General features: G+C 40.8%; 1 protein-coding gene and 5 pseudogenes across 1 annotated transcript, besides 17 other annotated features; all 6 read right to left on the bottom strand.

The window, feature by feature from the left end:
* Positions 1–792: a repeat region.
* An 8,415-nt stretch (positions 793–9,207) lies between these two features.
* Positions 9,208–9,237: a sequence feature (AT_rich).
* Positions 9,238–9,445: 208 nt separating this feature from the next.
* Positions 9,446–9,486: a microsatellite.
* A 209-nt stretch (positions 9,487–9,695) lies between these two features.
* Positions 9,696–11,249, bottom strand: Tb11.v4.0050 (variant surface glycoprotein; the record flags this gene model as incomplete). Its single annotated transcript, XM_823002.1, has 1 exon — positions 9,696–11,249. The coding sequence occupies one exon, from the start codon at positions 11,247–11,249 to the stop codon at positions 9,696–9,698; it is 1,554 nt and encodes a 517-aa protein (XP_828095.1).
* A 711-nt stretch (positions 11,250–11,960) lies between these two features.
* Positions 11,961–12,005: a microsatellite.
* Positions 12,006–12,040: 35 nt separating this feature from the next.
* Positions 12,041–12,060: a microsatellite.
* A 48-nt stretch (positions 12,061–12,108) lies between these two features.
* Positions 12,109–12,189: a microsatellite.
* A 33-nt stretch (positions 12,190–12,222) lies between these two features.
* Positions 12,223–12,266: a microsatellite.
* Positions 12,267–12,304: 38 nt separating this feature from the next.
* Positions 12,305–12,363: a microsatellite.
* A 104-nt stretch (positions 12,364–12,467) lies between these two features.
* Positions 12,468–12,693: a microsatellite.
* Positions 12,694–12,746: 53 nt separating this feature from the next.
* Positions 12,747–12,785: a microsatellite.
* A 40-nt stretch (positions 12,786–12,825) lies between these two features.
* Positions 12,826–12,850: a microsatellite.
* Positions 12,851–12,951: 101 nt separating this feature from the next.
* Positions 12,952–12,979: a sequence feature (AT_rich).
* Positions 12,980–13,085: 106 nt separating this feature from the next.
* Positions 13,086–14,627, bottom strand: Tb11.v4.0049 (annotated as a pseudogene).
* Positions 14,628–15,920: 1,293 nt separating this feature from the next.
* Positions 15,921–17,516, bottom strand: Tb11.v4.0048 (annotated as a pseudogene).
* A 2,310-nt stretch (positions 17,517–19,826) lies between these two features.
* Positions 19,827–19,879: a microsatellite.
* Positions 19,880–20,088: 209 nt separating this feature from the next.
* Positions 20,089–20,117: a sequence feature (AT_rich).
* Positions 20,118–20,250: 133 nt separating this feature from the next.
* Positions 20,251–21,639, bottom strand: Tb11.v4.0047 (annotated as a pseudogene).
* Positions 21,640–22,765: 1,126 nt separating this feature from the next.
* On the bottom strand, positions 22,766–24,199 carry Tb11.v4.0046 (annotated as a pseudogene).
* A 315-nt stretch (positions 24,200–24,514) lies between these two features.
* Positions 24,515–24,537: a sequence feature (AT_rich).
* Positions 24,538–25,822: 1,285 nt separating this feature from the next.
* Positions 25,823–26,752, bottom strand: Tb11.v4.0045 (annotated as a pseudogene).
* Positions 25,842–25,872: a sequence feature (AT_rich).
* Positions 26,708–27,779: a repeat region.
* The last annotated feature ends 7 nt before the right edge of the window (positions 27,780–27,786 follow it).

Raw genomic sequence — 27,786 nt, 5'->3', positions numbered from 1 at the left:
AGTCGAGCTTAAATNCAGCAAAAGCACAAAATGTTTTCCCACTGATTCCCCCGCATACAAACACATCCATGTTGGTGTGCCCGACATGCGGAAGGCAGTGTGCTAGCAAAACTGGCCTCACCCTACATCAAAAGAAGATGCACGGTATGAAGGTAGAGTGCGCTGTTACCAGCCAACGCGGCGACTGCGAAGAAACGTCGCTGCACTTGATGAGCTGTCCCGGTTTGAAGGAGTTACGTGTTAGGTTTGCGGTAGAAGGTGTGTGTGTGCGGGATGTATGTTTCTCTAAAAGGCTGGCACAGTTTCTCATTGCGGTTGAACGGAGCCGGCCGCAGGTGAAGTCCTCACCTAATGTAACAGTCATACAACCCACTCTCCATTCTGCAACTTCCCCCCCTTATTGCCGAGAGTGTAGAGCTAGCAGGAAAAGCACCGGACGCAGGAATAGTCCAGACACCCTCAGAGACAGAGAGGGTATGCAGTCAACAAGCAACAAAAACAGAAAGAGGGGGAGAGAATAATAAACGAATAACAAAAATCAAAACAAAAGGATTGCTAATTGACATCTTTTGGAGAGTCAGGGGTGGGGGGCTTTCTGCTCCATCTGCTGTATTCCGTTCATCTGCGGAGCTACAACAAAAAATTATAGAGTGTGTGTTAGGCTGAACAAAAAAGGGAGACTCTGCCACAGTCGCCAGACCGATAGCATCTCAGGGCTCTACGGTGATGGCTGATGGCCGCGCCAGTGGGGGGAAACTCTTACAAAGGCACGAAGAAAATTTCAAAAAAAAATATGCAACGTTAAGGCCTGGAAAAGCTAATGTGTGAGAATAAAGTTTAACTTGAAGAATAGTTGAAGTCTGTATTTCAGTAAGAAACGTGGGTATTTTTAACTGTAAGTATACGTTTAATGAAACATTTATGTGTCAGAACCGTCCTTGTCTAGTAATAGCTCCACCAGTTTTTCTATTTTCTCCACACTGGAGACAAGCCACGTTAACTGTACAACGAGGAGTGAAGTGGTGGTGATTAGGGTGGCATTTTTCCATAGGGTTAAGTTTCCCTCGGTTAGTATTTAAGAAGCAATAAAAGCAAAGCGCTAGTCATTGGGTAAATATTACAAGAATAGGTTGTCGTGTGAGTATACGAGGGCCACGTGGGAGACCTTTTGCGATGGAGCAGTAACGGAGATAGGGGAGACGGTGATTGTTTTATCCTCCAAATCTACGTTGTCAAAATTGTCATCCCTTTGATCAAGTCCTTTGCTGCCTTTTTACTGCCATCCGCTCTTTATCCCCCGGTTAACGAAGTAGAGGATTTATGCTCTCACTTCCATGCCATCCACGAAAACTTTAAATCACTGCTATTCGATAACAATCTCATCAACGCCGAAATTGATATTTACACCCTTTAGCAATTGCATTTTTACATTTTAATACATACTCCCATTCCCAAATATAAGTGCATACTTGCTCCGGCACGCGCTAATGTACGACCTATGAGTGGATGCATCGGTTATGTCGACCGATGTGTGGTCACGATATTATCTTTCCTTTTTTTTTGATGTGCTCGCTCGTGCAGGTGTGGATGTGCGTGTGCGCCGCGTATGTGAAGTAAAAACAGGGCGTGACGGGTTGCACTCGCGCAAATTTCTGTGGTGCCATGGTCTGACTGTATTGCACGGATCATTCGTAAAGCGAAAGCAGAAAGATCTCTGCATGTTTGACGTGGTTTTCACCTTCACAAACATGTGTCGGATATGCTATTGCCATTAAACACGGTGTGCAGCACCTGTTCCTGTGATGAGAAGCTTTACCGTCCAATAACATTACTCCAGTACGGAACGTGAGGTCGGTCGCTTTGTGCGAAGGGATGCATACAAATGTACCGTGTAGGTGAGGGGATTATGTTTATGAGTCTTCTGCTTCAAAAACATGTCGAGGATACAAGGAATGGAAATGAGGAGTACAAAAATATGTTGGCGCACCGGTGTGCCACGGAGTTTGTGCAATGAAAACCCGTTGTGCGCTTCTACTGTGCATCATAGGCCGAATTTTGGCTGGTGCAGGAAAACTGGCAATGCTTAGCGGATGCGCTATAGTTGGTATAAAGCAATCTAAACCAGCCACTTTAGCAACTCTACTAGCCGAAGTAAATAAAACGAATGCTGACCTGAAACATGATTGAACGCAAATACTTCAGGAAGGATGTGGGTAAATACGAAGGTGACATTGCTACTGGTATTATAGATGATAAGGAATTTGCAGTTAAGAAGCGCACTGTACTAGTTGGTTAAATACTTTTTTCAGAAATATTGTTTGTGTGTTTTTAGACGGTGTTGTGAGGGCTATTTGTTAATTCTCATTGCACGTCTTTGATAGCTGCTGAGTATGATATGCTCGTATCTCTCACTTTTTGTGTCCTGTTTAGGAAATTCTAGGTAATGAACGTTGTTGTTGTGGAATTTTTTATCTTAATATTTTTTTCAATTTGTATTAACGGAGAGGAGAGATGTACGTTGGTGGATGATTATGAAGGCAAAAATTTACATGAGTCCGTGTGTTATCTCCGTTGTCTTTCGGATGCATTAAACAGCTTATACACTGGTGGAGAGCAGAGAATGCTTGTGAATGAGGAAGTATACGCAAATGCATCTCGTATGCTGGATGATATGGAAGGAAAAGCAGGTGAAAGTGTTAGATATTTGAGTGTTATTAGTGGTGTAATGGAGGGGAAACATGATAAACTAGAAAAGCTTATATCTTATGGAAATATATTGGGAGACCTTGTAGCTAAGGTAGGTGGATTATTTTCTGAGGTTAATGAAAGTGTGAGGGCAGTGAGAAAAGAAATACCTGATGCCCTCATAAAGGCAAGTAAATATTATACGGCCATTGCTGAGATCGAAAGAACTGTGTGGGATGATGTCAAATATCACTTCTCTCTACTCCCACTTCAACGGAATCCATGGCAACTTCACCTCGCTGCTACTCGGTACCAATCTTACAACCGATGTGGATAATACTGATTCTAACATCTGACAAATACGTTTATATACATTTCCTCCTTTTCACCGATGTTTTTGCATACATGCTTTTTTGCGAGTTTGCGCGCGCCCACGTGCTTAATGATTTTCTTTTTTCATTGACATGTTGTGTTTCCGTGAAAAAAAACTAATCATCAGACAGTGGCAATGTTATTATGTTTCAAATGCTTGTATGTACAGTTTGCGTGTGCGAAGCAAAGTTCTTTCCGGTTGCTTATTTCAGAGCTTTTCAGTTTGTAGTTGTAGGAACTTTACGAATCTGTAGGGTATGAAACTGAAGCATTTGTGGGGATAGTGGCTTCTCAGTTGTTGCGTCTCGATATTTCTTCTGTGGTTATGGCGTAGATGTGATTCGCCTGTGGGACCCTGCAATGACGAAGGCGGCAGACATACGGTTAACACCTTTGTTCACATTTTCGGCGTTCGTTCTTGGAGTATTAAGAAGACACTCATTGCAAAACCGCCGCCTTTCAGTGACATTGTTAAAATACGGTGAAAACTGTGCGTTAGTAAAGTGGCTGTACCGAAGGGTAGAGAAAAGTGGGTGTGGTGTGTGAAGAAAGCTTGGAGTGCCTTCTGAATGAGGGGATCATAACCCTGGATGTAACGCCTAGTGCGTTGAGTGAAGCAATATCCTTTTTAGGGGAGGGATGTCCGTTCTCTCTTTCATGAAGTGGAGGTATTTTAGAGTAAAGATGGAAGTATGCACACGCATGTGCATATGTGCGTAATGGGCGTTTGCCTCTTACTGTTAGCTTTCGTTGAAAGGTTTTTAATTATTTTAACCTCTATCGTGGAACAACACCTCAGAGGTAAAGTTGCTAAGTATATGTGGGAACGGTGACAAATACTGGAATAACGGGGAATCCGTGGAAACTAGTGTGACATTCTCCACTAGATTGTGTGCGACGCGACGCAGTTAGATACATTGGGGAAGTGCGGGGCGTCACCCACACATTCGTAGCAACGTGTTTCAGGTTGCTGCATTTAAGGGCATCGTAGCGGTTGTGTTGGCAATCAAGGTGGTCTTTTGGCACAAGTTGTGTGGCACTGTGGCATATCCCTCGAAAATTATCATTTATACTCTACGCATCATTTACGGAGACAAAACGAACGTTGTATTCACTATCAATCGGTATCTCTTCGCAATCCGTTGCACCAGCAAAACTTTCAATAACACGCTTCCAATGTTTTTTGGTAGGGCGCCAATGTTACATGCCTTTTACAAGATTTAAATCTTGCTGGGCGTAGCGGCTCTTTTTGTTCAGCTCACTGATTTGATAACTACCGCGTGAGGTTCGTCATAATAAATCTGTAGAATGTTGCATTGCCGTTTGAATATACCCTAGTCGTAGAATCATTTCAACACATAGGTGCAGTAATAGCTCTTTAGGTTTACTTCGTTGGGCAAAAAACCGGAGCTTTATAAAAGAGGATTTAAACAGCACTGCAAATTTACAATCAACGAGGCGTAATTTCCCTTCCCTTGGTCTATTCTTAGCTCCACGGTAATACAAAACTTATTCCAACTGTAGAAAAAATTTTAGGACTTTTCAAACAGATGGCTATTGGGAGCACGCGGGGCCCCTGAAAAAAAACTGAAATAGGAAACCCACCCTCCCATAAGAGCGATACACCTTCCATTCCAAGACAATATAAAAAGGCATCTTGTTCCCCACAAGTGTCTGTGTATTTTATTCGAGTCAAAGTAGCCTTTTTTTAGCATCGTTCTCTGTAGGTGGACTGCCATCAGTTTGTTACTATCGAAGTCAGAGCGTGCCATATTTGATTCCCGAAGGATTATTGTATGTTATGTCCTAGCTAGTTGTACGGGGCCGCTGGAAACTGCCAAATATTTAATAAGCAGCTCTTGGCGATGGCGAAAACAGTTTACTTGAGAGTGAAAGGCTTCTGCCTCTTTTTTTTTTTTTGACCCAAACGTAGAAGAGCATAGTGGAGTTTACATTTTCATTCAGAGGAGTGGGCAGCTTTTTGTGTAGTCTATTCTCCTTTATAGGGGTGTTCCTCTCGAATGAAGAAAGTACATGTTGGAAGAGAATGAGGGGTTTCTCAATTTCTTGGAGGAATTGTGCAAGGTTCTTGGTGAACACTGTCTTCTGCATATTTTCGCCCTCAAGCCCGAAGTAACTGCGGAGCACTTTAGGCTTGAGCGCACGAGTATGTGGGTGGGATTCCCTTCGCATTCGTTGGAGTGTGTATGTTTCCTTTCAACGCAGATTTCATGTTTTTGATGGCGATGTATAGATGAACCTGATGTTGAGTGGGACGTCTTATTTCGGTTTACGAACGTGAAGTGTAGATGAAACTCTCTGACGTTGAAGCTCCGGAGCGGTGGTGGAGATTCTTTTGCTACGGAGAAGGGATGCTGTCTATGCATTCCCCCGAAGTGCTCCATCAGGCTGTCTTTTGATACATGCGTATGACGGCATTGCGTGCAACAGGTATCATTTAGACCTATAGTTACCGTGTTCCAAATGAGGGATACCTCTTGTTCTGTGATGGAACAGCTCCGTTTTGTACCAGCGTTACTCTCCAGGGAATGGCCTCTGCGGTGCTGAATCTTGGTGTTTGGTGTTGTTCCCCCTTTTGATTGTGATACAAAGATGCATTGCCTGCATTGTAGCGGCTCAGATGTGCCTACTGTGTCGTTCAGTGGATGCCCTCTCGTTTCCGTCGCTCGGGAGCCCTTCGTTGGAATACTTGCATTCTCTTCGAGTTCCCGTTGCCTCTTTATTCCTCGCGACCCCGTTTGCGGTTGCACTTCGCAGTATTTCATCCCGTGACTTATCACTAGTCCATTTTTTGTGCGAAATATGTAGCCGCGAGGTCCATATATCGCTTCATTTTCTCCAGAGGTTGAACTGGTGGTGTTATCACTTTGTTCATTGGTGTTGGGTTGATGCGGTCGGTTTTCACTTTGTGTGCCTAGCCGTTTCTCCACCACTGGAATGATGTGCTAAAGCTGACTTCTGCTCTTTATTCCATGACGTATTGTCGAGCCTCTCTGCTAAATCAATTTGAACCCACAGATTCCTCACTGGAGTGTGTTTTTTTAATCATATTCAGTGTGGATTATGGTTCCGCCAGTGTGGGGTGGAAAGGGACTGTCGTTGGTCATGTAGTGTTTCTGTGGCCTGCGCAATGTTAGTACACCTGCACTCTTGGATTGAAAGCCACGTTCTGCGCAAACCCATTTGTGCTGTTTGATATTTTCATCTTCTTTCCGCTTCTCCGACATTTCATCGTCTAACTTTCTCGTTTTGCCGTGAAGGCATCGAGTTTTGTGCCATGTGAGCCCTCCTTTGTTTCCATAGGATTTGTTACAGACAATGAGCACATACGACTTCGGTGGAGGGGGCAGGGGTTATAGGGTGAAATTTCAGGCACCACCCCAAGTTCTGCAGCATGCGCGGGTGATACTGCTGATGGCACGCTAGCCACGTGCCCAGGGACCGATAAATAAAAGACGGTGTCCCAGAAAGACGCTTCTGATCCCTGTGCTGTATGACGCTGTAGCCGAAGCAAAGCATTGTTCCCCATGAGAAGAACGCTGCTGGCTCTTGGCTTCCCCCGATGAGACGGGGTACTGGACTCTGACACCACCTTGATGGAGCCAGCATCACCAGGGTGTGCAGCATGTTTCAACCGGCGCAATGCCTCATGGTAGGGTACACTGTGAATTTAGTTCGTATGAAACACTACGTGAGCTCTATCGGAATTTATTTTCCCGCAGTGTGCGCAGAGATGGGTTTCACACCATCTGCACCTGTTAGGAACTGTTTTTTTTATCCTCCGCAGCAACCATCCATATGTATTCGATGTCCCAATGCGGAATTGGCGACTTCACCTGCTCTATCGGTTTAGTGGCAAATCTTCTTTAGTTGGTTGCCATTCACCGGTCATTTCCAACCTGTGTGTCTTCAGTTTCTCTCTGCTAGCCCTGAGGTGTCACTTTTCCAAGGCAGTGATGTCGGGTATTGAATTCCTGTCCTTTTCTTTTCCGTGATCAACATTAAAAAAACCGATAACGTCTCTCCACATGCTCTTTGTGATCTAAATTCATAATAAAATCCAAATGAGGTGCCTAACACTCCGATGTTGTCATAAATAACATCTCTCTATTTTCTCCTTTACTATATCATCTCCATTAAACTTCTTTTCACTTTCTGCAGTATTTGGAATAAAATAATCTTTAGTAGTTTCATACTTATTTCCATCATTAAGGATAACATCGGACCCATCAACAGTTATCATAATATCCTAATCACTTGCATTATGTCTTTCCAACAATTCCATAACTCATCTAGGTCTTTTAAAATGGCTGTACAAACCTTCCATCGCAATTGTGATAATATCAACTTTGCTTAATTTGGAACTCAATATGAGCCTACACCATACTTGAGTTGTATGAGTTTGAGCTACAACCACAAACACTCTGGGATTCTTAGTGTTATTCTCTATTATATTTGTTTTGTTTTTTATTTCATTATACTGAAGCGCTATTGAACTTTAGCAAACTAAATGTAATATCAACGGTAAAATTAAAGTTCTCAAGATATAGAATTTTATTCCATAAACTATCATAAAATTTTAAAAGTTCGTAAGATTATCACATTGAAATTTAAGAAAAGAAATCACTTGCACCTCTAAAGTGAATAGTTAAGGAAACCACGTTTACATATGTAAATAATGCATTAAAATGGTTTTGATCTAATTTTTAAAGGGCGTATCCTCACAATCTGTAGCTTATCTTTGAGCAAAGATTCCTGGGTTTTGTTTTTAAAGTTAGTTTCTATCCGTAGTTGGTTCTGCGCACGACATGCATGACACTGTTACTTTAATTATTCACATTTTTCCATTCATCGTAGTTATGGGAACTACAGTAGCTAATTGTACTGATTCGCTAGGAGTCTTACCAGTTGCCTTTGCTAACTATCCCGGCATCCGCTTTTAACACAAGACTCTCATCATCATAGCTTTATTACCTACAAATTCTCTTGTGCAACCATTATCTACGCGATGGCATCTATCCACTTATGTGTATAAGGTGCTGCACAATCTCTTTCTAATTTTTCTCTAGAGTTCTGTTCTGCTCCAAGATGTTTCATTCCGCATTCCGCATTTCCATTTCTTCTTTTTCATCCTCTATTGCTGCTTCTGCGGATAAGAGAGCAAGCTTATCTGAGCTATACATTGAACTCTGTGCCTTCCTTACTGTCCTCTCCATTACTATCACATCTGTGATAATACACATCACAGCGTTTATGCCGCAACTGTATGTATTCAGCCACTATTTGTCTTAGTCTCTTACCCTCCCTCTCACTCATTCACCTATTTCCATTGCAGTCTTATCATTGTTTTTATATGCTCCTTTTTTTCTTTTCATTCGGTTTTCACCATAACTCTTAATATAATATTAGTATATTCGGACTCGCAATACAATCATATCGATATCATCATTATTATTATCACTACCGTTATAACCCTACCTATTATTTTAAAAACTAAACTAAACTAAATTAGAATAGCACACATTTTTCACACACTATTATCCTACTACTTTGCACCAATATGCCACGTTCATACACATGTTACTAAAAGTCGCACATATCAATCATAAAGTGTTGAAATACATCAACGTTTAGAAAATATTAGCAAATTATTACAAAAGTAATTTTCTTAGAAAACAACATATTTATAAAAAAAATACCTAAAATTTTACAAATCCACAAAAGCAGCAGCCATCACAGCAAATTTTTTATTGACAAGAAAACTGGAATTCTTGCACTTGTTATCTTCCCATTTACAGTTGCTGTCCTTTTCAAAAGCTTGTAGATTAGTGCCATGTCTGGTACACTTATCTTTCTTCTAATCTTTCCCTCCTTCTTTTGCTGCTTCTTTTTCTACTTGTTTTTTGCCATCCTCACTAAGTGTGCACTTTTTATTCTCGTTTCATTTGGGATTGAAAATGCGGCCATGACAGTTGAGCGGCTTTAGACGTCTGCTGGCAGGGGCAGATCTGGAAGTCGTTCCTTAACTGCTGATCGTAATAATCTCCTAGTTTAGAATAACTCTCTTTTTAGATTATTTATGCTTCAAAAGCAATTCGTTTCGCGCAGCTACACTGCCACGCGCCAGCGTTAAAAACATATATATATATATTTATTTAAGCCGGGCGCAACCCGAAATGCAAACCGGAAATTCACAAAAGATTAAAAAGTGGTATTGTAACAATGTGGAAATAAAATAAATAGGTGAAAAATATGAAGACGAAGTTGCCTACTCTCTGAATAAGCGCCAACCATAATATAAAAAAAAGCCGCTGCATCGCAAAGAAAAAAATGGCAAATTATAAAAAAGCCAAAAAAGGTAAATTAAAACCCTAACCCTAACGCTAACCATAACACTAACCCTAACCCCCTACCTCCCTTCACAAAAAAAAACTCAAAAAAAAACAGGAAAAAAAAGAGAGAAATTCTTTTAGGTGCCAGAAAACAAAAAAAATTTACAGAATCAGATTTTTTACAACCAACGAAAAAAACTCAGCCGAATTTAGGTGTTAAAATATATCAGAAGTTTTCCAGTAGCAAAAATTTAGCAAAAAATCTTTTAAAAAGAGGGGGAAATTTTAAAACAGCAAGGCCACAAATTCAGCAGAAAGCATTAGGGCGAATTGTTTGTTTGCTAGAATAGAAGAATCTTTGCATTCTTTTCCATCCCATTTGCAGCCATCTTTACAGTCTTCTTGTTTTTTCTTATCGGAGCACTTTTTGGCATCTGCTCCTGTAGCTTGCTCTCCTGTTGCTGTGCTTGTCTGTCCTTCCCCATCTTTAGGTTTGCATTCCTTTTTTTCGTTGTCGAAGTCGCAGTTGATAGCCGAGCATCCTTCCGCTGTTTTATTGGTAGCATTTTTGCATTTATTTTGTTCCTCCACCGATGGTTGCTTGCTTGTCCCTGGTGCCTGGCTGGTGGTTGGCACCTGTGCTGCCGCTGCCCTTTCCAGTTTCTGCAGTGCTTCCACTTCTTTCGATATTAGCCACGCTGCTGAAGCTTCTGCGTTGATCGCGTGTGCCAGTTGGTTGGCTTTTTGAACCGCGTGTTGCCTGTTTTCTAGCAGACTAGCCGCTTCCAGCATGTTGGCGGCGTACGTTAGTTCTGTGAAACCGTTTGCGCCGGCTGTTATTTTGTGGTCGTATTTTACGCATATGCCGTTAGCGACATTCCCGTTGCAGCTCCCGCTGTTGAACCCTCCTAGATAGCCGGTGCCGCTGTGCATTCGTATGAAGGCCTGTACTGCTGAGAGTGCTTTCCGTATCTGGTATGCTGTTATTGGCGTCTTTTTCCCGCTCGGGCACAAGTTGCGCATGTCGTCGAATGCTTGCTTGACTTTTGGGTTTGCATCGTTCCATGCCTTGGTTAGTGCGTGGTCTTTTGCACAGATCTTGCCGGTTTTGGTCGACCCTGTTTCTAGACAAAGGCACATCATAACATATGCTAGTGGTTGTTGGTTGTCGATGGTTCCAGCCGTGCTACACGCATCCAGTGTTTTCGCTGCCCCCGTTGCTCCAGCTGTTTTACCGAAGTCGCCTCTCCCAGTTTCGACTCCGTATAACGCTTTGTTTAGTTTTTTGCTCAACTCTGCGTTGCTCGCGCTTATTATTTCTTGTTCTGCTGTGGCGCGTTCGGCTTCCAGGTGTCCGACTTTGGCCAGCAGCGCTGCTACTTTTGCTTGGACTGCTTTTTTGGAAATTCCCGTTAACTCATTGAAGCCTTGGTCTGCTATGGTTTTTCCGGGCTCGGCTTCCGGTTTGGTGCTGAGTGCCGCCTGCTGCCATCGTTCCCATTTCGTTTTCCAGCTTTCGTGTGGCGAAAGGCCTGCATCTTTGGCTTCCTGCCAGGATATCTTTTCGTAGTTGCCTTTGTAGAACTGCTGGCGCCACTTGTCCTCTGCTACGGACATGTTGAGTGCTTCGAGCTGGCGGACGGCGTTTGCTGAATCTGTCACCTGTTCGTCCGGAGGAAGTTCCCCCTCAGCGATCTGGAACAACTCACAAACCGCTGCGAAAACAGCTAAATTATCCGCTTCTCCGACGTTGGCTCCCGATGGCGGAATCGAACACAAGATCAGCAAGAGCATCAGTTGTTTGCACATCTTAATTGTTGAGTCTTGAATGGCTTGCATGCAGCTTGTGGCTAAGACCTTACTTCTGTAAAAAGAGTTAAAGGGGGGTTTCTTTTTGGGCTCGCTTTGTCCATCACCGTGTCTGTGGGGAATTGTGGATCCTGTTACTTGCCGTTCGACTCCTCTAATTGCGTCCTATATTACAAGTCATTATACTATCTCTATTGATATATTTATATACATTTTACTACGGTAAATATCAATCTTCTATGCTTTTCCAGAACTTCTCACAGCCTCTGGTAATCATGCATGTTCAATTATTATGGTTATCTAAATTGAGGTGACCATTATCTATGCAGTAGCACATCTCCACGTTTAGATGATATATGCTGCATCATTGGGTACTGATGTATTTGTTTCATGTGTACTGCCGCATATTCAACAGTATTATATTGTTACGTTCCACATTTTCTTTCCTCATTTTTTAATTTTATGACAGTGTCTCTGCGAATGACGTAGCAAAGACATTTGATTGCACACCGCATTCTCTTTCCCACTCATGTTCAGTTTAATGTCTTCTCGTGAACAATGGTGCCATTCGTTAATTTTGCGTTTGAGGCCACACATATACCACTTCGCTTTTCTGTTTCACTAAGTCACATACTCACATAGCACCATGGCCATTATTATAAACGCTTCTGTATTGCTTCCCTATTTTATGTTCATCACTTTTATTAGAGTATTAGTATACACACTCTCACAACACTCTCCTATTATCATTATTATTATCATCATTATTATTAATACTCTTATTATAATATTAGTATACACAAACACTCACAACACTCTCCTATTATTATTATTATTATTACTGCTCTTATAATAATATTTGTATATACACACACTCACAACACTCTCCTATTATTATTATTATTATTATTATTATTATTATTATTATTATTATTATTATTATTATTACTATTATTAATACTCTTATTATAATATTCGTATATACACACTCACAACACTTTTCTATTGTCATTATTATTATTATTACTATTATTACTGCTCTTATTAAAATATTCGTATATACACACACTCACAACACACTCTCCTATCATTACTATTATTATTACTATCATTATTATTATTACTATTATTACTGCTCTTATTAAAATATTCGTATATACACACACTCACAACACACTCTCCTATTGTTATTATCATTATTACTGATCTAATTATAATATTCGTATATACACACTCACAACACTTTTCTATTGTCATTATTATTATTATTACTATTATTACTGCTCTTATTAAAATATTCGTATATACACACACTCACAACACACTCTCCTATCATTACTATTATTATTACTATCATTATTATTATTATTATTATTACTGCTCTTATTAAAATATTCGTATATACACACACTCACAACACACTCTCCTATCATTACTATTATTATTACTATTATTATTATTATTACTATTATTAATACTCTCATTATAATATTCGTATATACACACACTCACAACACTCTCCTCTCCTATCATTATTATTATTATTATTATTAATACTCTTATTATAATATTAGTATACACAAACACTCACAACACTCTCCTCTCCTATCATTATTATTATTATTATCATTGTAGCCCTAATTAACGCACATAAACTAGAAAAACTATTTTATAATACCACTAAATTTCCATAAAATGTCACCATAATTCTGTATACCCATAGTACACTTTCATAAAAAATTTATATTATCATTAATATACATTGACTTTCATATTTTTATCAAAAAGTTTTAAAATGTATCAAATTTCGTAAATTTTAGTAATTTACCAAATTCTTTCAAAATAAAAAATCTCATAAATTCCATAAAATATAGAAAAATAGTTATAATTCTACTAAACTCGCAAATGCAGCAGCCATTGGAGAAATTTTTTTATTGACGAGAAAACTGGAATCTTTGCAAGTTTCGCCCTCCCATTTGCAGTTATTGTCCTTGTTGCAAGCATTTTTTGTCCACTTCCATGCTTTGCACACTTCTCCTCAGTTTTCCCATCTGTCCCTTACTTTCTTTCTGCTTCTTTGGCTGCTTTTTTGCCCTTGGCACTCAATACACATTTTTGTTTGTCTTCATTATAAGTGCAGTTTTCATTTTGGTCACATTCTTTTGGGCCTCTTATTTCGCTGCAAATTTGTTCAGGTGTTTTTGTTTTACCTTCGCATCTTTCCGGCTTTTGGGCCTCTTGTGCAGATATTTTTTTCCTTTTTGCTTGGCACCGTAGCAGTCCTCCCACTAGGGTGTCGACCGTGTTGAGGTTGCCAATGGCCTCGTCTTTGATGACTGAGCCTACTTTGACCGGTGCGGTTAGCACTTTGACTTTGTTCCATATCAGCGTGTCAAATGCGCCTTGGTCGGGGCCGAACGTACTGTCTTTGAGGTTCGATAGACGTGTGTCAATTGTAGCGTCCTCTGCTTGCTCTGTTTTTGCTAGTTGTGCTCACGTCAGGACCTTGTCAAGTAGAGGATCGTGTCTCCATTGGTCATAATTCGTTTCTGTTGGGACGACAACTGTACTACCGCTGTGGCCGTGGAATTCCCTGTAGTTCTTGATTGCTGCGCTATGGTCGTGTTTGGCTCCTGCTCCTGTGACGACGTTGACGGTGTTTACTGCCTTCAACGTTATTGCGCCGCTGGTGACCGTTGCTGAATTCGCCGACCACTTCACGGTGCCGCTGATGGGCGATGTTGTTAAGATCCCCCTGGCGGCGCCTTTAGTTAGGTGGCAGCTGCTGTCGGCGGAACCGCCTGATGCTCCTAATCCGCTGATCTTTGGCGCCGTCAGAGTCACATGTTTGTGGCTGTCCGGCACCTGCGTCTTCGGGCTGTCGAAATTGGGCTGCACGCCGCATCCTTCTAGCACCGCTGTCAGCGGTGCTGCTCCGTCCGTTCCGCTCCCCGTGTGGATGCAATTTCCCAAGTTTCCGGTGCCGTCCTTAGCTGCGTGGAAAACCTCTAGTGTCTGCGCTAGTTTGCCGGCAAAAAAGGCAGAAGCTGCCGCTGCTTTTGTGGCATTGGCTGCTGTTGCCGTTGCACGCGTTGTCAGTTGTGACATCTTTTGTTCCAGAAACTTCACCAACAGTTTAAGCTTAGCCGCCGTCTGCTCATCTGCTGTGGTGGCAGCGGCGTCTACTCTGGCCTTTAGAAGGTTAATGCCGTCTAGTGAACCAGTTGAACTACTTGTGGCGTGGATGACACTTTCGGCCGCTGCCTTGTAGTGGACTTCTAGTTTGCACAGCTGTGTGACCGTGTCTTTCTTTAGCGCATCACCTACAGCCGCGCTTCCGTGCTCCGCCGCTGCATTTAGTAACAATATTTTTGCTACTGCAAGTTTTGCACCGAAACTCTGGCGGATCGGCTTCTGTTGCAGAGGATTCTTCGCGCTTATTTCCATAGACACCGTTTTCACTCCTAAAACCAGCCTACTTTCTTGTTACTCGTACTCACTTGGAAGAAAAGGTGCATACAAACACAAATATGCAAAATTCGTCACTTCCTATGGGGTGAATTAGAGTTGGTGTAGATGGAATTTCTTCATGTGCCGCCTCGAAAAAAAATTTTTAGCTGTTTTTTCACTTTAAAATCCACGTTAGCTTGGTATATTTCCATATATATTGCTTCTATTCTCTTATATAAGTCCAATACTTAAACATTTTAAGATACCGAATATGTTTTTATACTATAAAATAAACTATTTATGTTTTGTAATTGCTTTTATCTGTCGGGTAATTATCAATTACGTGCTTGTGAGATAACGATGTAGCACTGCTGCTTGTCATAGGTATGTTTTCTTCTTTAGCTTTTGTTTCGTATTCTGTATACTTTTGCGTCAAATGCATACAAACTCTATGATGTGTGGCCGAAAAATGTATTACTCTCCGCATTTTATTTTTAATGCGTGCTATTAAATTCTCGTTGGATACAAAATTTTAGTGGATTGCCCGTTATTTTTATAGTGTTAGAAGCTTTCATTTACACCAATTTGGTAGTGGTTGTGTACTACTTTAATTCCTTTTTACTTCATACAAAGTAGTTCCGTAGATTCGTACATGCTCCACGTTCAGCAGTTTCCGTATCTTTCTTATTCGTTTCCTGTCTCTCCTTCTGCTAAAGAATGGAAACCACATTTTTTTTTTACACCAGATTCTGTCCTTCCGTTATTTTTTTCTCGCTCTTCTTGTGTATGCTTCTCATCATCACATTTTTCTTTGACACTGTGCATATTTCATCTCTTTCTCCCTCTCTCTTTTTGCGTTTTATTTTATATTATTCTTCTTTCTCTTCCTTTCATAATCAGTCACCCTGTTGGTTCTGTAAGTGGTCACCTTTTGGATGTGCATACGTTTTTTCATCGTTTTTACATTACAACATTAGTATATACACATTCAAAACACTCTCCTACCATCATTATTATTAAAACCATAAATTTCTTCTAATATCCATAAAATAAATCAAGTAGACAAAATTGGAATTTCACTAATTTTTGTACACTATCTCTGTACTACTTTTCATTTATACGCTACTATCATGCACATTTTACTAAAGCTTGTATTTTATAATTTTACTAAGTCTCTTTGATTATATTTTGTAAATTAGTAAAAAGATGAAAATTAAAGTGTTAGAATATATAAAATTGTTTGAAAATTTATCAAATTGTATCAAAATACCAAATCTTCATGAGTTCGTAAATTTCATATATTTGAGGAAAAATTCTTAAAAATGCTAAAACCCCTAACAAACTTATAAAAACAGAGGAAATTAATGCAAATTGTTTAATTAAATAAAGGCTGAAATCTTTGCACGCTCTTCCTTCCCATTTGCATTCAGGAGCCTTGGTGCATTCGGGTTCCAATTTCCCTTTGCATTTCTCCTCTTTCTTTTGTTCTCCTGCAGCTCCTTCTCCTGCTCCCGCTGTGTTTTCTGTTGCTGCTTTAGGTTTGCATGTTCCATCTGTTTCATTTTTTTCTTCCCATTTGCAACCCTTTTCTTTACACGTCTTTTTTGGTTTGTGCTCCTTGCATTCTTCGAATTTTTTGCTATCCAGTAATTTGGGTGAGTGGTCGCCTTGGGTTTCTGTGTGGCTGAGTGCTGAGTAGTAGATCTGCCAGACTGTTAGGTTCATATGGGCCAGTGTTTGGGTCCCTGCCTTGATTTCTTGAACGACGGCGCTGCTGGGTCGTTTCTCTATTGCTTGACCTATTTTTACTTGCCAGGGTATTGCTGCTGCGTCTTTTTTGTCTAGCAGCTTTTTGTAATTGATGCATACTTGGCTGTTGGTTCCCTCGCAGCGTTTGCTGCCTGTGTGGGCGTAGCCTACTATGTAGCCGGCGTCTTCGTGGCTACCACTTACGGTGTGTACCAGAGTCCCTATCTGATTGTTATATCCAGCGATGGCTGCTTCTAGCGATGCTGGCGTCACCGTCCTTAGCGTCTTTGGGCACTGTGCCATCAACGCTGCGTACGCGTTTTTGTTGTTATTGCCGCTGTTGGTGAAGTCGTGTGCGCCGCTTGCTTTGGCTGTCGCGGTTGCGTGGCAGACCTTTTTGTTGCCTGTAGTGCCGCGCACACAAATACAGAACAGATCGTTGATAATCGAGATACCTAAGTTATTGCCATTACCGCCGCTGCCGCCGCAATTTTCGTTTTGGCTCGCCCCCGTGCCGAACATCTTACTAGCTGTTGCGGCCGTAAAATAGCCACTGCCGTCGTCTTGGTCGTCCCTCAGTTCGCCGTCGCCTGTTATTGCCGCTGCGAGCAATTTGTTTGCTGCGGCCGCTTCGTCCTTCGCTGCTTTCGCCGCTGCGTCCAGTGCATTTTTAGTTTCTTTGGCTTTTGCGGCTGTATCGTTTATCAGCTTCCGAGCCGTTATGCCGAATGGCGTCACAGGCAACGGTTTGAGGTCCTTTCTAAGGCCATTTTCTTGGGCTAATATTTTTTCAAGTACATAGCTGTTGTTGGTACTTGCTAAATGTTCCGCTGCCAGTATGCTGTTATATGCTGCTTCAGCTGCTTCCGCAAGTTCTACAGCTTGTGCTGTGAAACCCCTCTGACATTGGCGTATGACGTTGCAGAGGGCGAAGAAAGCCGGTGCATTTTCCAGCTCCTCCCCTGGTGCCGCCTCTGCCTTGGGCTGTAGAACAAAGACGAGTAAGACGCTAGCTGCTGTAACCGGGGCGGTATCCGAGAGCATTTGTCTTTTGGCTTCTTCGACTCTACTTCTTGTGAGTTAGAATATTTGGAGCATCGCGTGGTTGCATTTTCAAGATTCCTTTTGGTCACAACATATTATTTGTTACATACTAACTTTACCGGGTGCTTTTATTTTGTTGTTTGCACAATGCCTACAGCTCCGCTCGGTTTTAGCCCGGCTGCTCTGCTAATGAGTTCTTCGCTTGGCTGGAGAGGTCTTTGCTTTAGTTTCTAGCGACGAAGCCGCGCTGTCCTACTCCGTTATATAGCCTTCTTTAGTTTTATATGAGGGGTTTCTGGTGGCTAACTCCGTGTTATTCGGCGGGGTTTCCACTTTTGGTCACGGCCACTTGCCTATCGGGAAATTATTCTGTTGTGGATTGCTACATTTTCTCAGCCTCACACAAATATCCCTTTTTTAAAGCACCATCACAAATCTCTCTACATTCGAAATACCATTCATCTTCACTAATCGCAAAAGTTTCACATTACTTTATATTTTTCCCACAAAAATTTCTTCTTTTCAATCACGCGTCAAAGTAAGATATTTAGCAATCAATTTAGCTCTTTCCTCCTACACAATTGTATGCCCTAGACAGTGAATAAATTAGGTTATACCAAGCTCATCATTATTTGGAATAGAAATGCCTCTCCTCATAATCCAATCCGCTCATTACTCTCTTCAAAACAAATCTTTTTTCAACAGCTTCTTCCTGTGTAACGCTCCATATTAACAACGGTTTGTAAATGCTCTGCTCTGACCACCATTTCTCACTTCCTTCAAGTGATTCTCTAAATTCAAACTCAAATATCTTTAACGCCCAAACTCTGGTTATTATATTTCCACCGACAAGGTAAGGTTTTTCAGTAGGATGTGGTTTTAGTAAATGACACAAGTTTATTATTCTCTTCTTTCCTGTGAACGACATTGAAAAACTAGTAACATCTCTCTATTTTCTCCTTTACTATATCATCTCCATTAAACTTCTTTTCACTTTCTGCAGTATTTGGAATAAAATAACCTTTAGTAGTTTCATACTTATTTCCATCATTAAGGATAACATCGGACCCATCAACAGTTATCATAATATCCTAATCACTTGCATTATGTCTTTCCAACAATTCCATAACTCATCTAGGTCTTTTAACATGGCTGTACAAACCTTCCATCGCAATTGTGATAATATCAACTTTGCTTAATTTGGAACTCAATATCAGCTTACACCATACTTGAGTTGTATGAGTTTGAGCTACAACCACAAACACTCTGGGATTCTTAGTGTTATTCTCTATTATATTTGTTTGTTTATTTACAGTTTGGTCCTTTTGAAGAGTTATTGAGTGTAAACACACTACTTTTAGAAATAAAAACGGTAATAGTAAAGTTCTCAAGATATAAAATTTCATTTCCCTAACATGCCTTTAAATTTTTTGAGAGATTTGTAAGAAAAGCTCAGAAATTTTTGAAAGGAAGTCACTTTCCCTTATAATGTTATTGGTTAAGAAATTAGTATTTATATTTATGTAATGCCTTGATTTTTATGGAACATCTGTTGAATTGTTTATGCTCAATATTGGTATCTTATCTTTGAGTACGTACCTACATTTTTTTAAGTAGTAAGATTTGGGTATATCTCTAGCCTTCTACTGTGTGTATTCTGATACTCCTTGTATTCTTCATATTTTCCCTATATTCATTGTTATGTGGATTGCATTATCAAGATGTACTATCTGTGCGCAGCTTTACTAAGAATGTTACTATTTTTTTGCAATAACTGCACAACCATTCGGTTTAATCACGAGACGTCTATCTCAGTATCTTTTTTAACTACTGTTACTGTTTTTGGTTACTAACATCTCTGCATTCACTTCTAATCTATATTTGTGAGAAATACATTAGCATTTATCAGTTTTCTCTGTAAAATGTGAATCACAGTTTTTTCCTGTACCTCTTCCTTCTCCAGTAGGCTTTTGATCATCCCGTTGTTTCACTCCATACTTTATTTCCTTCTCTTTAGTATTTTTTTTGCTACCTCTATCATTGCAAACAATGTAATGGCTCCATTTCACTTCAACACTTAACTATGTTTTCCCATGATTGTTCCCTTCATCATCTCCTACAGTATAATAATACACATAGTCATGTTTGTGTGTGTGACTGTGCGCACTTCATCTACATTTCTTTCCTCAAACATCTTTTAATAATATTCGTTGTGTTATTTTTAGCTTTCTCACTTACTAAATGATTCACTCACTAATTGCACCCCTCCCATAACTTGAGTACTTCTATTTTTACACTCTATTTTACCCCTTACCACCACTCTTCTTATAATATTCGTATATACACAATCACGACACACTCCTGTTATTATTATTATCATAATTTTCACTATTTTGATATATCACTATTATTATTATAACCCTAACCGATATCCATTAAATAATTAAACCAAATTGGAGAAGCACTCGTTTTTCGTTCCATATAACCCTATTACTTTTTATCAATAGAACACTTTTAAACAAAAAAATTTTATATTTTGGAGTTTTACAATATTTTTTCTTTCATCAAAAAGTGTTTAAATATATCAAATTTAAAGATGTCTGTCAGAACAACAATTTCTCTCAACATATTAAATTTTATAAGTTTTATAAAATTGAGCAATAATCCTTAAAATGCAAGAATACCACCAAACTCACAAAAGCAGCAGCCATACTCATAGCCAATTTCTTATTTACAAGAAAACTGGAATATTTTCAAGCATTATTTTCCAGTTTGCAAATCTGCATTTTGGTAAAGGCTTCCGATGTAGAATTACTAGAACAATTTGACTTTATGGCTTTATTGTCCCCGTCTTTCTTTTCTTCGGTTTTGTCTGCTCCTGCAGCTGCTTGACCATCTGCTTTGGGGTTGCCTCCTGCAGTTACCGCTGCCTTTTTTATGTTTTCGCTATAATAATAAGCCATGGCCCGTGCGAAGTTGCTTTCACTTAGTTTTCTGTGCTGCTTTCGATTTTTCCGTTTTCAGTTGAAATTATCCGCGTGTCGCGTGTAAGAGGGTCTATAAATTCATCTTTTATGTTGACGTCTTTTTTCCCAAACATTGCCTCCTCTATTTTTTCTGTCACTGGTGAATCTGTTTCTTTGGCTTGTGCTTTTCTTGCGAATTTATAGAACGCTTGGGCTGCGGCACTTTTTGCCGCGTCACTGATCGTCCAGTCCGCAAGCCGCTTATATTGAGTAGGCTTTGCTGTTATCGCTGTCTTCAGGGATGCGGCCAGCGCCGAGTCGGCTGTTAGTAGCCGCCGGTCGGTTGTTTTGTCTTGCCCGTCTTGTGTCTCGCTGTTGGGTTGTGCTCCCTGGGTTGTTATGTCTAGCGCTGATCGTGTTGTCTCCCCGACGAGTTTCACAGCCGCCACTGCCAGTGCGTTGGTGGCGTCTGCTGCTGTTGCGCTGCCTGTGCCGGCCCCGCTTGTGTGTTGTTCGCATGCTTTGTTGTCCTTTGTTGGTTCCCATTGATTGGCGTTGTTGAATGTCCCCTGGGCCTCTGCTGTTATCTGATTTTTGGGTGGTTTCATCGCCGTAGTTTTTACTGTCTGTATTTTATGCAGTTTGTCTAGGTGTTGTCTTATCTTCGTGATCCTTGCCTTGGCTCCTTCAGCGCTTGAGCAGTCTTTCACTAATTTTTATTCCGGTTGCACTTCTGCCGTGCAGATCTTGGTGTTAGACGCGGTTTGCGGTACTGCTGTCCGGTCGGTTGCTGCTGGAGTATGTTTTGCTGGCTTCAGCGCTGCTGTTTCTTCAAAAAATTGTAGAGTCGCCGCTTCTGCTCTTCTTGCGGTTATTAGCTGCACCGCTGGTAATATATTAGCGGCTGCTTCTTCCGCTGTTTTAGCGGCGCTGTCAGCGCTTTGGCTGGATACGACTGCTAAAACATAATAAGCGGCACCCTTGTTGAAGCCCCTGTAGATTTCTGCTGCCAGTTGCATCTGCCGCGCCTCTTTTTCCAGGGCTACCGCTGTCGAGCTGGCTGCCGTTATCCAGCCTGCAAGTTCGGTTTGAATAGCGTCATAGTAGATATCGAGTCTGCAAAAGTCTGTGGCCAAGGCGTTTATGGTGTCTGCCGTGTCTGTTGCTGCTGTGGTGGCCACCAATAGAAACAATAGTATGGGCGTAGCCGCTACAGTTGAGGCCATTGACAAAGACTTTCGCTGGTCAGCTAGATTTATCGCGTGCTTTTTTTTACTACGCTTATTGGCCTTGCATTTGGAGATAGCGGAATGAAGGTTTAGTGCTCACGTTAGTGTTGCGTAGCTGTTGTATAGATGATTTTAAAGTGATTGTTTCTGTTTCCGCCTGTTTGCATCTGCCAAAAGTACATTTGTTTTTAGCATTCAGTGCATTACTAATGCTGTCAGAGACATTTTTCCCAGTGGGTGGCGGTGTTTTCGATCTAAAACAATATTGTTTTGTCTTTTTAAATATTATTCACCCTCATCACCTCCAATTGATCCACAATCCTCTGCGTGAATCGTTGTCTCCAAATATCAATGCTTCACATCTGTATACACCATAAGATTAAAAACCAAAGTCAATTTAACCTCAAAAATAGAATCTATTTGTTTTTGTGTAATATCTGCGGCAACCTGCTACTGTATCATTTTCATCCGTGATTTTCTGTTGCGCATTTTATTCTTTCATTCCATATTTTTTCCTTATTTTTGGGGTAATGTTTCTTTCACTGCAGATAAATTAGTGGAACCATTTTTCTTGTGCAGTAGCCTCTGACTCTTCCCCATATCCTTCTCTATAATCCCTTTGTACATAATGATGCGTGCCGTTATGTATGTATTTGACATTGTGAATATTCAATTTATCTGTCTCATTTATTGTTTGACAAACTCACATACTCCCACACCAGCCTCAAAATTAGTTCATATTCTTTATTTTGAAATGTGAGTTTAGTTTTCACCACTACTTTTATTATAATATTAGTATGTACACACTTCCATCATCATTGTTTCGGTTACTTTATTACTATTACTATCAACACTATCACTGTTGTAACCCTGACTAACATCCATACAATAAATAAAATAGAATAGTATATCACTACTTTTTCATCTTTTCACTCTGCGAATTTTCCCCATAGTTCACCACCATACATGTTACTAAAATCTTAAGATTTTACAAATTCTCTATATTTTCATTAGTTTGCACAGTTGTTAACGAAAAATGTTAAAATACATCAAGTTTTGTAAAGTTATTTCAAAATAAGAAACTTTATAATTTTTATAAAATAGAGAGAAACTCTTTTAAGATTTAATAATAGAAGAAAAAGTGCAAGCGAAAGAAGAATTTTAATCACAAAGAAATTTCTCCTTGTTGTATTTTTGTTCCTTCTTTTCCACCTTTAACTTTCTCTTCTACATCCCTCTTCTGTGTTGGTTTGCAAGCTCCCTCTACCAGTTCGCATTCTCCCGTACACTCAATTCCCTTTTTGCTGCTGCAATCTGGTGATTTCGTTTCTTTAACTTTTTTGCTTTCTTTTTCTTGTTCCTGTTTCTGGACTTGTGTTTTTAGAAAAATCCTCGCTAACCCTGCACCACGCGAAGCCGTTGTTTGGAGTTTCTTCACTTCCTCTTTTATTTCAGATTTGCCATCTCCCTTGGGTACTGGCGTTGCTTCTACCTCTTTCCAGTACTCTGCTTCGTAGGTTTCTCCTGCTTTGCCGTAGGATTGTTGGATTGCGGTGTCTATTAGAGTTTCGTCTGCTGCTTCGATTTTTTCCGCCATTGGTTTACCTCCTAAGACTTTTAGTACGAATAGTCTGTAGTCGCTTGTACTTGCTACATCTCCGTAGTTTGCCAGTATTTTGTTGCACGCGATGACTGTTTGTGCCTCTTTCGCCTCTTGTAATGCCGCATTGGCGTCTACTATTGCTTGGGTTGCAAGTTTAAAGTCTGCTGCCGTTACTTTTAACGGCGCTCCCCAGGCTGTTGCAAAATTGTCGCTGTCAGCCGCGGCGCCTTTTGTTAAATTTAGTCCGAACTTCAGCTGCGTGCTGGATGTTACGTCGTTTGCGCCGCAGTTTGTTGGCGTGCTTGCTGATAAGCAATCATTCGTGACATTCACCTTGATGAGGAGGTCTGGGATTTCGGGCTCCGCCGCGTTTGGATCCCTGTCGTCGATGTCTTTATCTTCTGTTAGCTGTTCGTTGCAGGCGATGTGTGTTTTGAGTTCAGCGGAATTTGCTGCCGTTTTTGCCGCGGTGTTGAAGTTTAAGTCTGACGTACAGGTTAGGTGGTAAATTCGTGTTGACTTGCTAATGTAGTGTAAGCCACGGAGTAAAGCCGCTGCAGCCGCCGACGCATTAGTTAATTTTGCTGTGACTGTTTCTTTGTTTGATTTTTCTTGTTCGCAGTCTCTTACTAAAGCTGCTCCCGCTGCTACAATTGGCACGGTGCGCTGCCTGTTCAGCTCCGTGCCCGTGTTCGCGGCTATTATTGCTGCTAATAATTGCCTTTTCAGCGCCTTGAGTCCGGCTTTGGCATTTTCAAGCTCGTCAATGTAGTGCTTTGCTCTTCACTCTACTCGGTAAGCACAGCCGCAGACGCTCTTACATGCTTGAGCGGGTTGCTGTGCCTTTACTACTCGAAACGACGCAATTAAAGTGACCACTGCTATTGCTAGTTTATTCTTCAATTTTTCTTTGCTTAAAATTTCAGGAAGGAGTTTGCCGTCTGTTCTTTCATGCAGAGGTGCGTATGTTCCGTGTAACTTTCTGAGTTAGCGTTTAGTCTCCTGGAACTAAGTTGAGTTTTTTTTTACTTTAGTGTTTAGTTGCTGGACTTTCTCTAAACTGCGATTTTTCAAAAGTGAATTTCATCCAGGTTAACTTTTGTCTTTCTTTGTCAGTCTCGTGGCCGCCTTAGGTTTTTTGTTTTAAGGTGCTTATTGTTTGAAAAAAAGAAAAGTGTGCCGTACATCCTCAGTTGACTATTTGTAGTAAAAAGCGTACTTTTAGCTTATCAATTTAACGTCTTAAATATAACCTATAATATATATATATATATAAACACTTAAAATTTTTGTTTTCGCTGTTTTCTCTAATTTGTTAATTTGTAGTTCTCATTTTAACTCCGAATAAGAAGATGGCATTGCTGTTGCTCCAGCATATGATTGACCATTTGTTCCTGGTTTTGATTATTTTGTTTCGCTGTGTGGAAATGACGATCAAATCTGGCGAATTGGAGTCTGAAATTTCTTTTTTTGTTGTTTTTGCTTTACTGATACGCGCCACCAACTCACCATTACCAGCTCTTTATATTTATTACTCGTTCCTTGGAAGTTCTTAGTGTCTCCTTAGTATATCAGCAAGAAGTTGAAAGAGTATCATTACAAACTTTTGTACTTCATAGTATTCTACTATCCTTTCATATATGTTCTATTTTCAGCAGTTTCAGCGTCTTCATGCTTTTTTAAACGTCGATAATACATTAGTAGTTCCAGTTTTAAAATTTCACTCGCAGCTATATTTTATTGTATGACGTAAATGTTTGCCGTTAGAAATATATCTGATAAGAAGAAAATTTGGACATTATTTCTGACTAACAGAACTCATTATTCATGATTTTGAATTTTTTTACTGCTTGAAATCAATATCCACTATCATATTTGAAACTACAGTCACTATTATAATTTCATTTGTCACATCTATCCATTATACAGTGAAATATGTGGTACGATCTCAGCCTGTATTATTTTTTCTGTTCTTTGATTTGCCGCACATTCACTTTTTTCTCTCTGTATTTCATTATATTCTAAATGTACGTCCGCCATCACTTCGAAGAAAGTAGCAATTTCATGCGACTGAATATGTTATTCTCTCTCTCCTTTTATCCCCACATATTTCCTTGTATATGATGACGTTTACAGTCATTTTTTTGTATTTGAAAATGTGCATATTCAATTTTATTTCTCCCCTATAACTCAACAAGCCACCCATTCACTTCCTCTAATTCATTCCTTTTCATTACTTTAAAGACTTCTCTTTTTCTCCTCGAATTGTTCCCTACAAAAACTCATATTATAACAGTAGTATATGCATACACTCACAACACTCTCCTATCATTATCGTTACATCACTATTTTAATGCTAACAAGTATCCATAAGTGACTTAAATAAACAAAATAAAGTAAATTAGAATAACACTAACTTGTCATACCATTATCCATACTGCTGTTGAACCACACGGTACATTAATACCAAATTGCAAACTTTAAAAATTTTTTTTTTAGTTATCATGGTTTTCACTAATTTTAATATTTGAATTTAATAGTCTTAAAATATATCAAATCATAGTATATTTAGAAAAGGATCTAAAAAAATTTCATAATTATTATAAAATTTAGCAAAAATCCTTAGAGTTCTAGAATACTAAAATTCTACCTAAACTACAAATTTTGGTGAGAAAAGAGCAATTTTTTTATTTACGAGAATGGTCGAGTTTTTAAAAGCATTATTTTTCTATTTTCAGCCAAGAGCCTTGGCACAGTCTAATTCTAATTTTCTTTGTACTTTTTTATAGCTGTTGTCTCTGCTTTCTCCATCTTCTGCTACCGCATTTAACTGCTCTGAAATTGGTTTTTATCTATTTCGCACTCCCCTTTCCCGCTTTCCCCACCTTTCCATATGCAGTTAGCATCAATACAAGCAGCTTTGTTGTTTTTGTGTGCGGTGAAAATGGCTTGTTATTTCTGTGGGTTTCCCGCGCCCTTTTGCTCTGTTTGGGCCTGTGCCTGCGACAGGGGTGGGACCAGTTTGCCTATAACTGCCGCCTGGTAGACTGCTATTGCTTTTGCGTAAGTTGTTTCTATCGTTGCTGCGTAGAGGCTTTCTTGAGCTTGCTGCAGCGCTCTTTTTTCAATTGCTACTGCTGCTTGGCGCATCTTGTTGTACCACGGCTGTGTTTCGTGTGTCGTTGTTGATGACTTCTTGAAAAAGTTTGTGTACTCGACGCAGGTGTTGCCGGCCGTCCCGGCGCATTCGCTCCCTGTGTTGCTGCTTTTGCCGATCCAGACGCTGTTGTCACTTGCTGCTCCTTCTTGTGTTAGAATGCCGTACCAAGCCGTTAGTGCTGCCGTTAGTTCGTGCGCCGTGATGCTGTTGTCGTCGTTTAGCGCGCACGAGGCTTTTAGGGCGGCCCATTGTGACGTGACCGTCTGCTGGTTGTCTACCTTTGCACCCCCTGGCGATGCCGGCCACCTCAACGTGGTGCCAGGGTCCAGTACCCCGTATCATCGGGGGAAGCCAAGAGCCAGCAGCGTTCCTTTCATGGGGAACACTGCTTTGCTCCGGCTACGGCATCATACAGCACAGGGATCAGAAGCGTCTTGCTGGGACACACACTTTTTCATTTGTCGGTCCCTGAGCACGTGCCAGCGTGCCATCAGCAGTATCATCCGCACTAAGATGCTGCTGTCCGGTGATGTGGAAGAGAATCCCGGCCTGTCGTTGCGCGGGATGCAGTGGAACTGCGCCGGGCTATCTCAAGGAAAGAGATTAGCACTCCACAAAACCCTTGTTGATGAGCGGATCGCCTTTTGTCTGTTGAGCGAGACAAGGATGACGCCTTGAGAAGCCGCTTGCTTTAGCGTTGATGGCTACCAACATCACGGAATAGCTCGTAACTGCAAAGGAGGTGGTGTATCAATACTAGTGAGGGAGGACCTACCAGTCGAGACCGGTATGGCCGTTGTTGGTCGCATTGAACAAGTGCATGCAACAATTCACCTTACACATGGAAAGGCGGTGACCTTCACGTCGGCATACATCCCACCAAAACACACATTCACGGCAACTGACCTAGATACGCTTCTGACGACTGACGGTGCCCAGCTCATCGGTGCAGACGCTAACGCACACGCGTTGGCATGGGATCGCGCGAGCCCACCGAATACCAAGGGTGAAACCCTCACACAGTGGTGCATTGACAACCAGTTTATGGTTTGCAACACTGGTGAGTGCTCGAGGTACGCGTGCCACCACGGGGAGTCCACCCATGATGGACAGCTGTCAAGGTATTGCACAGTGTACACGTGGACATCGCTGTATTCTCCCGATAGCGATCACCATCACATATTGTTCGAAGTTATCGTTGTAGACGACACAGATGCAATGAGTTGCCCGCGGCTTCGATAGCCCATGTACGCATGGCTAAAAGCTAATTGGAGGATATTTCCGTTTGAAGGTTAACGAGCTATGCGTCAACATTGGTATAGAGAAGAACGTCAACACCATGGAGCAGGAATTGAGCTCTCCCACC

This window comes from Trypanosoma brucei (genome assembly GCF_000002445.2).
Source record: "Trypanosoma brucei brucei TREU927 chromosome 11 chr11_scaffold02 genomic scaffold, whole genome shotgun sequence".
NCBI lineage: Eukaryota > Euglenozoa > Kinetoplastea > Trypanosomatida > Trypanosomatidae > Trypanosoma > Trypanosoma brucei.
Note: the sequence above shows the minus strand (reverse complement) of the source record. Positions and strands in the feature narration are given on the sequence as shown.